At 42.9% G+C, this 17,847-nt stretch overlaps 1 protein-coding gene across 1 annotated transcript in view; it reads right to left on the bottom strand.

Moving 5' to 3' along the window:
• blmh (bleomycin hydrolase) overlaps positions 1–17,847 on the bottom strand; it is a 105,231-nt gene that overhangs the window by 45,603 nt on the left and 41,781 nt on the right. The window contains exons 7-8 of the mRNA XM_078224905.1: positions 3,359–3,514; positions 2,688–2,846 (exon numbers count right to left, since the gene is read on the bottom strand). Coding sequence (XP_078081031.1) covers positions 2,688–2,846; positions 3,359–3,514 — 315 coding nt within the window. The remainder of the gene's footprint in view (positions 1–2,687; positions 2,847–3,358; positions 3,515–17,847) is intronic.

A 17,847-nucleotide genomic window follows, 5' to 3' on the forward strand; every position in this document is an offset into this window, starting at 1 on the left:
TGAAGATGGTTGGGACTTTGACACTACTCTGGAATGTTGCTATGGTTCCTTGATGCCACACTGTCAGATGCTGCCATGATGTCAAGAGCAGTCCCTCTCTAATGAGTTAGGCTCTGTCCATGTTTAGACTAAAGCTATAATGAGGCCAGGAGCTGTATGGCCCTGGTGGAACCCAAAATGTGCATTTAGTGAACAGAGTATGTGCTGCTTGATAGCACTGATGACCCCTTCCATCATGTTGCTGAAGATTGAGAGTAGACTGATTTATTAACTAAATTTAAATTCTACAAGCTGCAGTGGTGGGATATGAACCCACGTTCCCAGGGAAGTGGCCTGAGCCTCTGGGTTACTAGTCCAATGACATTAGCACTCTGCTACTGCCTCCACATACAAACAGAGGGACTCCTGCTTTATGTGAAAGCAACAGACAAAATACATTCACTCACTGTGCAGCTTCCAGACCCAAAGCTCGAGTAGATTTGGTGAGCTGATGTTAAATGTTACAATGAGGTCAGTTACCTTTTTTTTAAAAAAATGTCTGAATAAACCCATGAGAAATAAAACTAGTTGGTGCAAGAGAAGGTTAAAGCAATATTTTCGGAGTGATGTCAACTTGCACTCCAAAGAGAGAAGCTGTAGTTTTAGTTGAAAGAAATGTGCACACATGGCTGTGTTCACAGGTACTCTGACACTTGAGTATGATTGTGATGTTGAGCTACTAAAATGGAATTTAATGGGAGATTACCAGGCTTCTCCCATTAAGTTCACTGCTCCAGTGATCACTAACAACCTGTCCTGGTCTCCCCATGCCGACACTATAGTTAAGAAAGCCCACCAATGCCTCTACTTCCTCAGGAGGCTAAGGAAATTTAGCATGTCTGCCACAACTCTCACCAAATTTTACAAATGCACCATAGAAAGCATTCTTTCCAGATGTAACACAGCTTGGTATGGCTCCTGCTCTGACCAAGACCACAAGAAACTACAAAGAGTCGTGAACGAAGCCCAGTCCATCACGCAAACCAGCCTCCCATCCATTAACTCTGTCTACACTTCCCACTGCCTTGGAAAAGCAGCTAGTATAATCACGGACCCTACGCACCCTGGACATTCTCTCTTCCACCTTCTTTAGTCAGGAAAAAGATACAAAAGTCTGAGGTCACATATCAACCGACTCAAGAACAGCTTCTTCCCTGCTGCCATCAGACTTTTGAGTGGGCCTACCTCATATTAAGTTGATCTTTCTCTACACCCCAGCTCTGAATGTATATTCTGCACCCTCTCCTTTCCTTCTCTATGTACGGTATGCTTTGGCTGTATAGTGCACGAGAAACAATTCTTTTCACTGTGTATTTATACATTGGACAACAATAAATCAAATCAAATCAGTGCCCTCTGTAAGAAGGATAGTGGTTTAAATATGTAGATCCCAGGCCTTGAGGATGTCGCTATGGGGTAGATTAGAGAGGAGGGAATGATGGACGGTTCCTTGGAGGGGGACTTGAGGCAATAGTGCTGGACTGGGAAGAGAAGCTGTTGATGAAGATGCAAGGAAAGAATCAAATAAGTGAATCATCAGAGAAGAGAAGAGACCGCAGAAAGCAGAAGGGGAGTTAGTGGACGATGGTCATAGTCACGGAGCCATCAGTGACTTTGATGAGAGGTGTTTCTGTGCTTTGAAGGGGCATATAGTTGATTAGAGAGATTCAAGCATGGAGGTGTAGGAAAGACAAAATAAAGCTGATCGGGGAGAGGTGAGAGGCCTTAAAAAGGCAAGTTTCCAATGTATCTTTGTGGGGGCCTTGGAAGACTTGTGTGGAAAATCTACATCATTGCTTCCACCAAACAATGAAAAGTTCCCCCCACCCCATATAACTGAATGGTCTCCTTTTTCTCCAAAATCCTCAGAAAATGGACAGTGCACCAGAATTATTGGTTAAAATTTCAGGGCAATCAGTTTATCTTTAAAAATCCATAACTCATGTGTGCTATAAACCTTTGAGGATGAACACACTCCTATACCAACTGCAGTGCATACGGATCATTCCATTAATGACTTGGATGTAGAATATTCTTTCTAATCTTTGGTAGCCTAATCATCTCACTTCCCACTTGTCACATCGCAGTCAAGAGGACAAACTGAAGATCTGCTTCTACAGGAGGCTACGTTATAGAAAGTCACCACAAGGAGTGCAAGAATAGCCCAACCTGTCCAACCCTCCAATTGTTTCTTCTTTCCCTGGGAGATACAAGATGGAAATGTACAGCGGGATTTTCCAGCCACGCTCGCCACAAGACCAGAAAATCCTGCCCGAAGTCAATGGATCTTTACATGGTCCTGTCCCACCCGCTATGATTCCCGTGGCAGGCGGGATGGGAAAATTCCGCCGGTAATGTCCCAAGTCTCCGCCCATGACCTCTTTGGAACAGCATAGTTGAAAGATATCGTGTGATACAAGTAAGTAACTGAGGCATGTTAGCCTGATTTTCCTCTTTGGGATGGATGGACAAAACCTCCTTATAGCCAACACTTCGAAACAAATTGAGACTTTGTAGAGGTTTGCAGTTCAGTTCTCCCTGATATTTGATCTTCTACAAGTAGATCGCACTTTACTTTGGGTAAAAAAAAGTTTTAATTTTACTATAAACTGTAATGGTAAAGAGGCTAAGTATTAGAACATGCAAACCTCTCCATCCTTGATGGAGGCAGCAGCCAAACGTTTTAACTCTTGAATTGGCTGGTTGATGTATAAAGTGTTCCTCGTATTCATCATGTTATTCAGGAAATCGACCGTGTACAGCTTGCCATAAGGATTGAAAGATCTGGGATCATTAACCAGGCACACCTACAATACAAACAGAAAAATAATCAGTCTTTAGCATGTTGGCTAAGAATTTCATCACCCAAATAATTAGTATCTCATCTGTCCCCTTTCAAGTATAAATTGCATCCGTAAATCGTTTTTATGTCTGGTATCATTAGTACCCATTAAACCTGACCATTTTCTGGGGTAAAACTAATTAGTACCATGGAGTTTTCAGGCAATGTCAAATGCCATTTGAACTCTCTGTCATGATATGCTTTTCAACCTCTTCCTGGCATCGTTCTACATTGCTGTGCTTGCAGCAAGACTGGCAGTGCACTGAAAGCACATCATGGGGTTCATCTGACCAAATCCAATATGACATACCATATCCCCAAGCACTGATTTTTGGAAAATGGAAAATCTATGTGTATTAAAACAATTTTACTTCTAGTCAAATCCAACACAGAAAGCTAGGGAAAAACAAGGGAGGAAGCAACAGATGCAGATTACGGCAAGAGCTGGATGAACTTGAATGGGAGAATTTCTCCTACCTTTTCCTCCATGTTGAAAAATGGCTTCACGTGTTCTCTGTAAAACTGAAGAGGTGTGAGTGGCCCAATCTTCTTGTAATTCTTTTCTTTATCTCGGAATTCCCAGGTAAAGGTTTCAGGAGGGGTGCCCAGACAAATATTAACTATTCTGAAGACCTATAAAAGACAAAAAGCCCCACTTCATTAGCAGACAATGGAACCACTTCCTCAGAAGCATTCGCGATAACAGGAGGAAAATATCATTATTATTTTGTGAGGATATTCTGTAACAACAACATGAGTGAAATGAGGTTACAGAATGAGTAACGATCCATCTATGGAGCATAATTGTGGGAAATAGTGAAATTGTCTAATTTTGGCAGGAAAAATTAAAAAAGCACATTATCTAAATGGCTAGAGATTGTCGAACTCTGGGACACAGAAGGATCTGAGTGTAGAGAGGTTATGCATCAGTTATACAGGGCATTAGTGAGACCAAATCTGGAGTACTGTGTACAGTTTTTATCTCCTTATTTAAGGAAGGATAAAGATGCTGGAAGTAGTTCACAGAAAGTTTATGAGACTAACACCTGGAATGGGAGGGTTGTTTTTATGAGGGAAGGTTGGACAGGCCAGGAGTTTAGAAGGGGGGGGGGTCACGGTGGCACAATGGTTAGCACTGCTGCTGCACAGTGCCATGGACCCGGGTTCGATTCCCGGCTTGGGTCATTGTGCGGAGTCTGTACATTCTCCCCGTGTTTGCATGGGTTTCCTCCCACAATCCAAAAGACATGCTGGTTAGGTGCATTGGCCATGCTAAATTCTCCCTCAGTGTATCCGAACAGGCGCCAGAGTATGGCAACTAGGGGATTGTCACAGTAACTTCATTGCAGTGTTAATGTAAGCCTACTTGTGACACTAATAAATAAACTTAAACTTAAAGACTAAGAGGTGACTTGATTGAAACTTAGAAGATCCTGAGGGATTGCGACAGGGTTGAAGTGGAGAGGATGTTTCCTGTGGTAGGAGAATCTAGAACTAGGGGTCACCCATTTAAGACAGAAATGAGCAGACTTCCTTTCCTCCCAGAGGGTTGTGAACTCTCTTCCTGAAAAGGCAATGGAAGCAGAGTCTTTGAAAACTGTTAAAGGCACAACTAGATATATTCTTGATAAGCACAGGGGTGAAAGGTTATTTGAGGGTAGGTGGAATGTAGAGTTAAGGTGACAATTAGATCAGTTTTAAGTAAATGGCAGAACAGACTCGAGGAGCCAAGTGGCCTACTCCTGCTCTTAAATTGTAAGTATCACACCAGGTTGCTGAAATATCCAAAATACTACCAACCAGTGGAAGCATTTAACATTTAGCCCCTGTTGCAATCTTTGTGGATGTTCTGCTTTGCATGTTTTTTGATCATCGTTAGATAGTAATGCATATGGGTCAGCAGCCTAGAACTTCTGAACTAATATCATTACAGGAACACCATCAGTCAGCACTTGCAGTGGATTAATGACGATTAGCAATCAGGGGCCTGTGTGTGTACACACACACACGTACGCACACGCACGCACGCGCACACACACGCCCCCCCTAACCACAACCCTTCATTGACATGGAGTTTTTAGCTCCAAGTATATGATCAGACACAGGTGTATATGTAACCAGTGGCCACGAGCAGGCTGAATCTGACAAACCAGTAAGACCACAATCACTCAGAGGCTGAGCTCCAAACTACCGTTGATGCACATTGGGGGCATGAGCCTCGGGCTAAACATTTGGAAGACAAAGATCTTCTAACAGCCTGCTCCTGCTGTGCAACACTCCCCCTACCTCTCCACCCACCCCGCCTATTAAGATCCGCAATGAGCAACTGGATAATGTGCATCATTCCTCATACCCTGGATCTCAGTGAGGGCAAACATCAGTGACAAAACTCAACATCACCTTCAGTGTGCCATGGCAGTCTTCAGCCGACTGAGGAAGAGTGTTTGATGACGGAGACCAAGCTTGTGTGGTACAGGGCTGCAGTGTTACCCACCGCCCTGTATGTACCAGAGGCATTGGACAAGATACAGCAGACACCTTAAATCTCTGGATAAACATCAGCGATGCCTCCTGTCTACATTTCCCGCTGCCTCAGCAAAGCAGCCAGCATAATTAAGGACCCCACACACCCTGGACATTCTCTCTTCCACCTTCTTCCTTTGGGAAAGAGATATAAAAGTCTGAGGTCACGTGCCAACCGACTCAAGAACAGCTTCTTCCCTGCTGCTGTCAGACTTTTGAATGGACTTACCTTGCATTAAGTTGATCTTTTGCTACACCCTAGCTATAACTGTAACACTACATTCTGCACTCTCTTGTTTCCTTCTCTATGTGCGGTATGTTTTGTTTGTATAGCGCGCAAGAAACAATACTTTTCACGGTATGTTAATACATGTGACAATAATAAATCAAATCAAAAATCTAATATGAGTGTCCTCCCTCAGGCCAACATCCCCAGCATCGAGGCACTGGTCATGGTTTATCAGTTATATTGGGTGAGCCACACGGTCCGTATGCCTGACGCAAGACTTCCAAAACAGGTTCTCGACTCCGAGCTTTGTCACTGCAACCAGGAGGGCAAAGGAAACTTTTCAATGACGTCCTCAAAGCCTCCCTAAGAAAAATGTAACATCCCCACCGATATGGGAATCTCTTGTTCCTGGACACCCAAACTAGAATAGAAGCACCCGTCAACATGATAATCATTTCAAACGTCTCAGAGCGGTCTGGGTGAAAGCCAAGTGCAAACTACCCAAGGAGCAGAGCGAACTCCCAGTCACCTCACTAAACACCATCTGCGCCATCAGTGACAGAGTGTGTGAAGGCCTCATTGGACTTTTTAGTCCCCTTGGAACTCCCAACCCCGGTGTGGACGAAAGTCTTCCTCAGTCCCAAGGAAACGCACAAGAAGAAAAAGACGAAGAAGGAGGATTCGGTGAGAATACCCACCATCATTACCTTCTCAAGGCGAGTAAAGACAGGCACCGAATTCAACTTAGCCAGCCGTGCTCACGTTCAGAGAGAAAAAAAATTGCAATCAAAATGATGATTTTTTAAAAAAGAAAATCACCATGACTTTAATAGAAGCAACACGCTGAGGAAGATAAGCCAATCACAAGAATCCATGTTTGATACAATAGTTGATACAACAGAGGGCGGCACAGTGGTACAGTGGTTAGCACTGCTGCCTCACAGCGCCAGGGACCTGGATTCGATTCCCGGCCTGGGTCACTGTCTGTGCGGAGTCTGCACGTTCTCCCCGTGTCTGTGTGGGTTTCCTCCGGGTGCTCCTGTTTCTTCCCACAGTCCAAAAGATGTGCTGGTTAGGTACATTGGCCGTGCTAAATTCTCCCTCAGTGTACCCGAACAGGTGCCGGAGTGCGGCGGCTAGGGGATTTTCACAGTAACTTCATTGCAGTGTTAATGTAAGCCTACTTGTGACTAATAAATAAACTTAAAACAGTTTTGAAGTGATACCAGTGACATTGGGTATCTCAAACTAGATATCTCAAAATTATCATCATTGGATGATAATTTTGCACATACATAATTGAGTTAAAGTTATTTAAATGTTACGATTCTAGTCTTTTACCCTTCCTATTGTTGGAAAAGGATTGGTGTCTATTCGTAATATTATTATAGGAGGAATAAATAAGGACTGCCCTATATTATTTGTTTGCAGTTGTATGTTTTTTTTTATTCATTCGCCAGGCATGGGCATCGCTGGCTGGCCAGCATTTATTGCCCATCCCTAGTTACCTGAGGGCAGTTGAGAGTCAACCATATTGCTGTGACTCTCGAGTCACATGTAGGCCAGACTAGGCAAGGACAGCAGATTTCCTTCCCTAAAGGACAGTAGTGAACCAGATGGTTTTTCCAACAATCGACAATGGTTTCATAGTCATCAGTAGATTCTTAATTCCAGATTTATTTTTTATTGAACTGAAATTCCACCATCTGCCATGGCGGGATTTGAATCCGGGTCCCCAGAACATTAGCTGAGTTTCTGGATTAATAGTCCAGCGATAATACCAATAGGCCATCGCCTTCCCTTTGTATATTGAATATAGTACCATTCTATAGGAATGATGCTAAATTTACCTCTAATTAGAACCAAACCTATGGGCAGAGACAGGAAAAGGTTTTCAACCCATCCAGACAGTGTGACCTCATATCATCGATCCTGAGGCAAAGTCTAAAACAAAAACAGTTTGAGAAAGAAATCTCATGCAAAATTCCTCTCCAACAAAACAAAAATCTCAGACTTTGGTGGCCCATCACCTCTCAAAATTCCAGCTAACTCAGCCACTAGAATTGGAAATGTTCTCACAGAAACTTGCTCCCTTTTGACTGAAAGAATTTGCATTTAAACAGCCGCTTTCAAATCCTCGCATTATCCCAAAGCACTTTGTAAGCAATGAAGTGTAAGCAATTGAAAGCAATGAAGCAGATGACGCTAAGATTGGTGGCATAGTGGACAGTGAAGAAAGTTATCTCCGATTGCAACAGGATCTTGATCAATTGGGCCAGTGGGCTGGCGAATGACAGATGGAGTTTAATTTAGATAAATGCGAGGTGATGCATTTTGGTAGATTGAACCAGGGCAGGACGTAGTCAGTTAATGGTAGGGCGTTGGGGAGAGTTACAGAACAAAGTGATCGAGGGGTCCATGTTCATAGCTCCTCGAAAGTGGAGTCACAGGTGGACAGAGTGGTGAAGAAGGCATTCAGCATGCTTGGTTTCATTGGTTAGAACATTGAATACAGGAGTTGGGACCATCTTGTTGAAGTTGTACAAGACATTGGTACGGCCACACTTGGAATACTGTGTGCAATTCTGGTCACCCTATTATAGAAAGGATATTATTAAACTAGAAAGAGTGCAGAAAAGATTTACTAGGATGCTACCGGGTCTTGATGGTTTGCGTTATAAGGAGAGGCTGGATAGACTGGGACTTATTTCTCTGGAGCGTAGAAGGCTGAGGGGTGATCTTATAGAGGTCTATAAAATAATGAGGGGCACAGATCAGCTAGATAGTCAATATCTTTTCCCAAAGGTAGGGGAGTCTAAAACTAGAGGGCATAGTTTTAAGGTGAGAGATACAAAAGTATGACAAAAGTTTTCACACAGAGGGTGGTGAGTGTCTGGAACAAGCTGCCAGAGGTAGTAGTAGAGGTGGGTACAATGTTGTCTTTTAAAAAGCATTTAGACAGTTACATGGGTAAGATGGGTATAGAGGGATATGGGCCAAATGTGGGCAATTGGGACTAGCTTCGGGGTTTAAAAAAAAGGGCGGAATGGACAAGTTGGGCTGAAGGGCCTGTTTCCATTCTGTAAACCTCTATGACTCTATGTGGTTGTGAAGTGTAGTCACTGATGTAACATAAATAAATGTGGCAGCACACACCCAGGGCACACAATGGGGATAAACTTTTTCAAGAATGTTTCTGACTCTGGAGCCAGTCTCCAAGTACAAAGTCATTTGGGGAGATAGACAGAATTTGTTATCCGAGACAATGGTAACTTTTCAATAGCCTTAACTCTTTTAATAGCCTAATTTATTTCCCATAAACTGCCCAATACAACTGCGGTAATTCTTTTTAAAAAATAATTCATTTACAGCATCTGGGCATCACTGGCTAGGCCAGTATTTATTGCACATCCCTAATCGCTCTCGAGAAGATGGGGTGAAATGATAAATCTGCAGTTCATGTGGTGTAGGTACACCCACCGTGCTGTTATGGAGGGAGTTCCAGGATTTTAACCCAGTAACAGTGAAGGAACGCCAATATATTTCCAAGTCAGGATGATGAGTGACTTGGAGGGGAACTTACAAGTGGTGGTATCATCAGGTTTCTACTGCTCTTGTCCTTCTTGGTGGTAGAGGTCACAGGTTCAGAAGGTGCTGTCTAAGGAACCTTGGTGAGTTGCTGCAGACACTCACCACCCTCTGTGTGAAAACTTTTGTCATACTTTTGTATCTCTCACCTTAAAACTATGCCCTCTAGTTTTAGACTCCCCTGCCTTTGGGAAAAGATATTGACTATACAAGTCGCACTGCAGCAAGGGCGCACGGTAGCACAGTGGTTAGCACTGCTGCTTCACAGCTCCAGGGTCCCGGGTTCGATTCCCAGCTCGGGTCACTGTCTGTGTGGAGTTTGCACATTCTCCTCGTGTCTGCGTGGGTTTCCTCCGGGTGCTCCGGTTTCCTCCCACAGTCCAAAGATGTGCGGGTTAGGTTGATTGGCCAGGTTAAAAAATTGCCCCTTAGAGTCCTGGGATGTGTAGGTTAGAGGGATTAGCGGGTAAAATATGTGGGGGTAGGGCCTGGGTGGGATTGTGGTAGGTGCAGACTCGATGGGCCGAATGGCCTCCTTCTGCACTGTAGGGTTTCTATGATGATTTCTATGGTGTTTGTAACCTGGAGCTTCTGAAGTATTGTTGGAGCTGCACTCATCCAGGCAAATGGAGAGTATTCCATCACACTCCTGACTTGTGCCTTGTAGGCTGTGGGGAGTCAGGAGATGAGTTACTTGCTATAGAATTCTGAGCCTCTGAACTGCTTTTGTAGCTACAGTATTTATATGGCTAGTCCAGTTCAGTTTCTGGTCAATAGTAACCCCCAAGGATATCGTTAGTGGTGAATTTCGTGATGGTAATGCTATTGAATGTCAAGGGGAGATGGTTAGATTTTGCCTTGTCGGAGATGGTCATTGTCTGGCACTTGTGTGGTATAAACAATACTTGCCACTTGTCAGCCCAAGCCTGGATATTGTCCAGGTCCTGCTGCATTTGGACATGGACTGTTTCAGTATCTGAGGAGTCACAAATGGTGCTGAACATTGTGCAGTCATCAGTGAACATCCCCACTTCTGATCTTATGATGGAAGGAAGAACATTAATGAAACAGCTGAAGAAGATTGGGCCTAGGACACTAATTCAACCTCAGGAATGGAAAGTAGTTTTCCAATGAAAGACTTTCCTTGCATACATTAGTAACAAAATGAGCAGTATTAAAGTAAAATTATACCCACTGTTATTGCTACTCTAATCTCCTGAGATAGGCCTAATTATAGAAAATTTATCTCTAACATTTTAAAACTGATAAGCAGCAGACAATTCTTTACCATGTCTTTAACCTTTATATACAGGGAATTGTTGCCAAGGTTGCTTTATGGTATCAGTCTTCAGAACAGCCCATTGGTGATTCTGTAAGTCATAGCAAATTACGGGTAATAAAAATAATCCCCTTGCAGGAAGTTGCAATTAACAATCATGATCTAATGCACTTTAACTGTAGTCTTGACGTATAACTGGAATACTTTATGTTGCATTCACTGGGGAAGATTCTTGTAAATTCATAGAACTGCAACAGTATCATCTTGCTGCAGGTTGGAAGGGGTGGAGCTTTGAGCTCTGTGGGACTGGTGGGTCCTCACGGGCAACTAGTCGATTTACCAGAAAATTGTCGACGTCTTGACAACACATGTGACTTTCTGATAAGTTACCCACTGCATCCAAGGCCTCAATCAGACGTGCGCAGCTTTGGACAGAGCAACCCTCTAAGAAGCTGAGTCTTTCCCAGGAGAACGAAAGTGCTCCCAAAATACCCCGAATCCTCTGGAAAACTGGTTTCACAGGCTTGTGGTCCACTGTCCTTGGACCTGTGATATTTTTTGGTTTAGAGAGTTTTAATTAGGAAAGCTTTCTGGAGATTTCCATGAAGAGGCTCAAAGGAGGTTGGAAAAATATTGGGGACCAAAAAAAAAGGATTAATTTTATCAAAGCCAATTAGTACATAATTATATCTGTGTAATTGCCCTGCAGAAGTCCTCTGTGAAAAACATTTTCTTTGTAAAATATTTTGTCAAGTAATTTGATTATTGAAACATTTTCCCCGGATCTCAGGGGCGGGATTTTCCAACCGCACTCACCCCAAGACCGGAAAATCCCGCCTGAGGTCAATGATCTTTGCATGGTCCTGGCCCACCCGCTATGATTCCCGTGGCGGGCAGGATTGGAAAATTTCGCCCCAGGTGTTCAAACAACTTTGGCTGAATAACAAAAATCCTTAACAACTGACATTTTTCCTTTGCAAATTTGTTACATTCTTCCAATGGGATGTGGGCATCATCAACAAGGCCAACATTTGTTACCAGTCCCCAATAGCCTTGCTAGGCTATTTCGGAGAGCAGTTAAGTGTCAGCCACATTGCTGTGGATCAGCATGTAGGTCAGACCAAGTAAGGATAGCAGATTTCCTTCCCTAAAAGGACATTAGTGAAGCAGATGGGTCTTAACCACAATCAGTGCTAGCTGTTCGCATCACCAATACTGCAACGAGCCTTTTATTCTAGATATTCCACATTCCTCCACTGTCATGGTGGGATTTGAACCTATGTCCCCTAAGCATTAGCCTGGACCACTGGTCCAGTGAGATGTACCACTACACCATCGTCTCCCCTTCAACTTGATAGATAATGAAACGTTGAAGTGCTTCAAGAATACTCAAAGCCAACACTTTGGCTTTCCGTGAAGAGGCTCAAGAGTGGTTGGAAAAATATTGGGGACCAAAAGAAAATGATTAATTTTACCAAAGCCAATTTGTACATAATTATATCAGAGCATTTAGACCTCTGCCAATCATCATTTTCCCAATTTGCTTTGATGGACCAATTGCCGACATGGAATTTTTAGTTGAAAGCCAAAGGTTCGAGGCCATTCACTCAAAGATCATAAAATATGGAGGAAAGTGCCAAACTATACATCAGTGAGCATCCAAGTTTCTCTCTTCTTGCCGATCGTAGGATTTGAATACATTTTCCCTTCCTTTCTTGTAATAACAGGGTTAACACAGACTTTATTAATAAAAAAACACTCATGGAGCTGTCCCAGCCCAAGTCATATGTGCTTCAAGCAGATCAGACCTCAAACCATTTCCATCCTTACCGGATATTGATTCACACTCACTTCACAGTGGCTGCCCACTGAAAACCCAGGCTAACATTTTATTTTCTTGCACCTAGCCTAGAAGCAGTGAGTGGTACCTCCGCTTCACGACTTTTTGCCATTTGTACCAAAGGCTGTATTCCACTCCAAGCTTGTTGACCGAGCATTAACTTGTAGTCAGTCATCTATAATAGTTCAGCAACTTGGCCTATCTTTGGCCTGAGGACTGTCAATTTTCATCACTTGTGGGAAGTAGCTGCTTACATTTCGTCAAACCCCGATCTTGCGGTTATAGGGGAATAAAAGCAGCAATTTCCTAGTGACAATAATACCTAACGAACAGTACCTCCTTGTATGAAGGAATGTGATCCTACTTAAGGGAAATTCAATGAAATAACACGAGCTAAATGTGGTGTTTTTGTACTAAATAGCACAGTTGTCGAATAAGGAATGTGTTTGTTCTTAAAGTAAATACCATTGGGTGACACAAGCCAAATACGCATTTCTGATATTCAACGGTATCTAGAAGTGTTTCTTTGCGTTAGATTTTTTTTTCAAAAAAGGAAAGCGTTCTTCACAATGTCACATAAAAGTGGAATTTGAAGGAATTATTTTCCTGCCCGTTTCCACTTACCATTCCAAATACAATATGGGCATATTGGCGGCACGGTGGCACAGTGGTTCGCACTGCTGCCACAGTGCCAGGGACCCAGGTTCAATTCCTGGCTTGGGTCACTGTCTGTGCAGAGTCTGCATGTTCTCCCCATGTCTGCGTGGGTTTCCTCCGGGTGCTCCGGTTTCTTCCCACAATCCAAAAGACGCGCTGGTTAGGTGCACTGGCCATGCTAAATTCTTCCTCAGTGTACCTGAACAGGTGCCGGAGTGTGGCGACTAGGGGATTTTCACAGTAACTTCATTGCAGTGTTAATGTAAGCCTTACTTGTGATAGTAATAAATAAACTTAAACTCATTCTATCGTACTCAACTCCCTATGATATAACTGATTTTTAAAAAAATCTCTGCTGCAGGAAAAGTGTCATACCTAAATTGCACCTGTAAGATTTTTTATTGAGGTAGACATTAATCATTATTTTACAGCTTTCTGGATAGAAAAAGGAGGACAAAAGTGGTCGATTTTGCAGAATATGCGCTCAGGAGGCTCAAAAAACATTCGACAATATTCAGTCAGGCCATTTTTCAGGTGTCCAGGCCAGCATCAGTGCCTAACACCTGTGTTGGGAATCTCTCAAGAAAACCGGAATGCCAAGTGGAGTTGACGATGGATATGGACACGGCTTGAGAATTGATTGCCATTACAAAGATAAGCATTTTTTTCCAAACGTCCTGTGGAGCCAGGCGGCACACATTTGACGATTGTGATCAGTCCCGTCCCATTTTCCTCCCCCTCTCACCAAAAGACATAGCTGAGGGTTACCATTGGGAGGATAAGTGCCCCAAAGTTGGCTTTTGAATTCAGCTCCAGAGAAATTTTGCACCAAATACACCAAACCTCAAAAGGGAGGCTCTTCTGCAGCTGACTTTTCAGCCCATTTTGCTTCATCCTGCCAGAATACCATCTTAAAAGTCCAATGACCCAACTTCAAGCACTCATCCTAGCAACCTGCTGATTACATTCTATGTGAAGAAACCATTCATGGTATCTGCCCAAAAAGAAACAGCTCCTGTATGAATCATGTAATAAGAATTTGAGGAGGTGATGGGTTCGAATCCTGCCAAGGCAGCTGGTGGTCCATAAAAAAATATCTGGAATTAAGAATCTACTGATGGCCATGAAACCACTGTTGATTGTCGGGAAAACCCATTTGGTTCACTACAACCCTTTAAGGAAGGAAATCTGCCATCCTCACTTGGTCTGGCCTACATGTGACTCCGGAGCCACAGCAGCATGGTTGACTCTCAACTGCCCTCATGCATCTAGGTATGGGCAAAAAATGCTGGCCAGCCAGCGATGTCCCATGTCCCATGAATGAATAAAAACAAATCAGATGCAATGACCTTGCCTGAGAAATATACACAAATCAATTGTAGCACCATAATCAGTGTCTCCCACAATCATCAAGTGAACCTGGGACATTCCTGCTTTGGATGGTTCCAACTATACACTAACTTACTGAGGGAGTCAAATTGACTGATGTCAATTGGTTTTACATGCAACGAAAATTCATTCATCTTAAACTTAAAGAATGCCGCTTATATATTACAAGATGATTCCTATTTTGGTGATACAGTATTAATAAATGAAGGTTACAATTAGCGCTATAATCATAACTGCAAGGCTCATTGCATAAATTGGACCTGGCACTAGCTATTGTGACCTGTGAACCTGCAGGTGCTATCATTATGAGTGACCTTTTGCCATTCTGCTACCTGGCATACATAGTCAGTTTAGCTCAGTTGGCTGGATGGCTGGTTCATGATGCTGAGTGACACCAACAGCATGGGTTCAATTCCCGTACCGGCTGAGCTTATTCACACCTTCTTAACCTTGCCCCTCACCTGAGGCGAGGTGACCCTCAGGTTAAAATCGCCACCAGTTTGTTCAGAAGAATGATCCCGGGAATGAAAGGCTTGACTCATGAGGAGTGTTTGAGGACTCTGGGTCTGTACTTGTTAGAGTTTAGAAGGATGGTCCTTGATAGGTAAGGGAATCAAAGGTTATAGGGAAAAGACGGAAGAATGGGGTTGAGAAACTTATCAGCCGTGATCAAATGGCGGAGCAGATCAATGGGCCAAATGGTCTAATTCTGCTCCCATATCACATGGTCAGCAGCCTATGGTCCTCTGGGACAATGGCGACTTCCGCAGATGGTGACTGCAATGGGAAATGTGTGACAGTCAGCAGAATGAAAACAGAGAAGTGAAGGTAGCACTGAAGTTTGGACAGATATTCGCTAATTAATCAGGAGATTGAAAACTACGGATTTACTTCGGAGTACAGAATGCTCCAGGGCACTCAAAGCAAGTTGGTGGAAATGCTTTAAGGAGGTATGACAATTACCTGTGCTTTGATTAGTTATTGATCTCTGCCACATTATATTTATGTCGGTATAAAAAGCATCCACTGCACAATCTGCTTCTCCTTTTATGTCCTGAGTGCACAGCCAGAGATACGAAACGACTAATGCCTTGTTAATGTAATCCTAAATCCTGTTTTGACAAATAACATCAACCTATTTAGAAAAAATACACAGTAGTTAAACTATTCCAGAGGGTATTCTGGCATCTATTAATGTCATTCCTAATATTGACATGAAATCACTGATCTCGCTCATTTTTCACCCACGTAAGTATGGACTCAAAATATAATCCCTTTTACTCCTCAAATACTCACTGCTTTCATTTTGTTTGTCAGAAATTCAGGGAAATCTAATTGTACGTGAGATTAAAAATTCAATTTTGCCTCGGCATGGAAAGTATTGACCACAAAATGACAATGGTTATAAAAGTGGATATATAACAGGACATTCAGATCCAAGGCTACATCACCAGCCTTAATCCTCTAAACGCGTCACATTTTTGAGATGATAACCAATGATGCCTCCAATTCATATTTGTTCCACAATTGGTAGGACTATCCCTATGGCACCAGTCAATAACTCCACAATCTTTTTAACCTGGGATTAACCCTCTCTCCACTCGCATTGTCTATACATGTAAAGACTTGCTCACCTGTTAAGACTCACATTCCATCCATTATCTTGTAATTGAGTTTGTCTATATATGCCCTGTTTGTGAACCCAACTCCCACTCACCTGATGAAGAAGCAGTGCTCCGAAAGCTCATGCTACCAAATAAACCTGTTGGACTTTAACCTGGTGTTGTGAGACTTCTTACTGCGTCCACAATCTAAGTAATGAGCTAAATTAAACAAACTAAGCTGATCAAAGTGTGACCCATTTTCTAAAAAGAAAAACACAGAAAATGCTGGAAACACATCAGCGGCTGTGGAGAAACCCGTAATTATGTCAGACGCAAAACCCTTCTTCAAAATCCATGGTTTATGTCGAGCGTGCTGGTTTTTCCCCAGAGTGCCTACAAATGGCCTGGGTGATGGGAGAGTGGAATGCAGAAACCCTGCTTTCCTGCTCCTGGCAGTATTAAGTAGCGTGGACAGATGTTGGAGTAGGTCAGCAGTGACCCATCCGAATGAGAACTTCAGCACGATGCCAAGCCATCTACTGAACCCCAACCCAGCATGAATTGGCAGTGGGTTAAAACAAAGGGGCGGCACAGTGGTTGGCACAGCAGTTGGCACTGCTGTCTCACAGCACCAGAGATCCGGATTCAATTCCGGCCTCGGATGTCTCCCCGTGACTGTGTGGGTTTCCTCCGTGTGCTCCAGTTTCCTCGCACACTGCAAAGATGTGTGGGTTGGGTTGATTGGCCATGTTAAATTGCCCCTTAGTGTCAGGGGGATTAGGTCTGTAAATATGTGGGACCGGGGTGGGATTGTTGTCGGTGCAGGTTTGATGGGCCAAATGGCCTCCTTCTGCATTCTATTAAAAAGTGGTAATTTTGCAATAAGAACTTATTGGTCGAAAATGTGTATGAATGATGAGGTATTGGGCTGATTTTTCAATCTAACCAAGTCTGAATAGATGAATATATGAGGTTGCATTAAGCAACTATGACATTGTTAGGTAGGTGATACCAAGTTGCTACTCAAGTAGCACTTGGCTTGACCAAACATTCAAGGCTATGGGCCAAGCGCTGGTAAATGAGATTAGGTGGGGGCTCAGGTATTTCTCGTGTGTCAGTGCAGACTCGACGGGCCAAAGGGCCTCTTCTGCACAGTATGATTCTATGATTCTAAGTAGTGGGCAACTCAACAGTTAATATCTAGGCTGTTTCATGTCAAGTGCACAGTTAGAACACAGCTGCAGAATATTTTACGATAAATTGTTTTCCCTTCTGACTGCTGTTAAAGATGAAACATGCCACATGGTGGACATGTGCTGATGGACTTCTTTCTACAGCAGTAACTGCATAAGCGATTTAAATGAAAACTTAAAATTACTGGTGAGAAAGATGCTGTAAAAGAAGCCACACTATGGAACATCTTTTTTCTTGAAAAAAATATTTGGAGGTTGGCAGCACATACCCATAGGTAGTACATACATTACAGGCACACACATACATTACAGGCACACACATACATTACAGGCACACACATACATTACAGGCACACACATACATTACAGGCACACACATACATTACAGGCACACACATACATTACAGGCACACATACACACAAAGACTTTTTTGAAAATGGAGAATATCAAATAGAACAACAGCTATTTTATTCTTAATAAACTTGTTTTTAACTGGTATACAAATAATAGCACTGGAATTCTTTTCAAACTATTAGTGGCGTGGTGTAAAGTGTTTATAAAACAGAAACAGCCACCGGTGCAAATACTCAGAATGTACACACGCTAAGAAGTGTTTGCCAGAAAGTGGTTCTGGTTAAGACATTAAGCCGTTTGCAATGAACA

The sequence above is a fragment of the Mustelus asterias genome, chromosome 12 (genome assembly GCF_964213995.1).
Source record: "Mustelus asterias chromosome 12, sMusAst1.hap1.1, whole genome shotgun sequence".
NCBI classification, from domain to species: domain Eukaryota; kingdom Metazoa; phylum Chordata; class Chondrichthyes; order Carcharhiniformes; family Triakidae; genus Mustelus; species Mustelus asterias.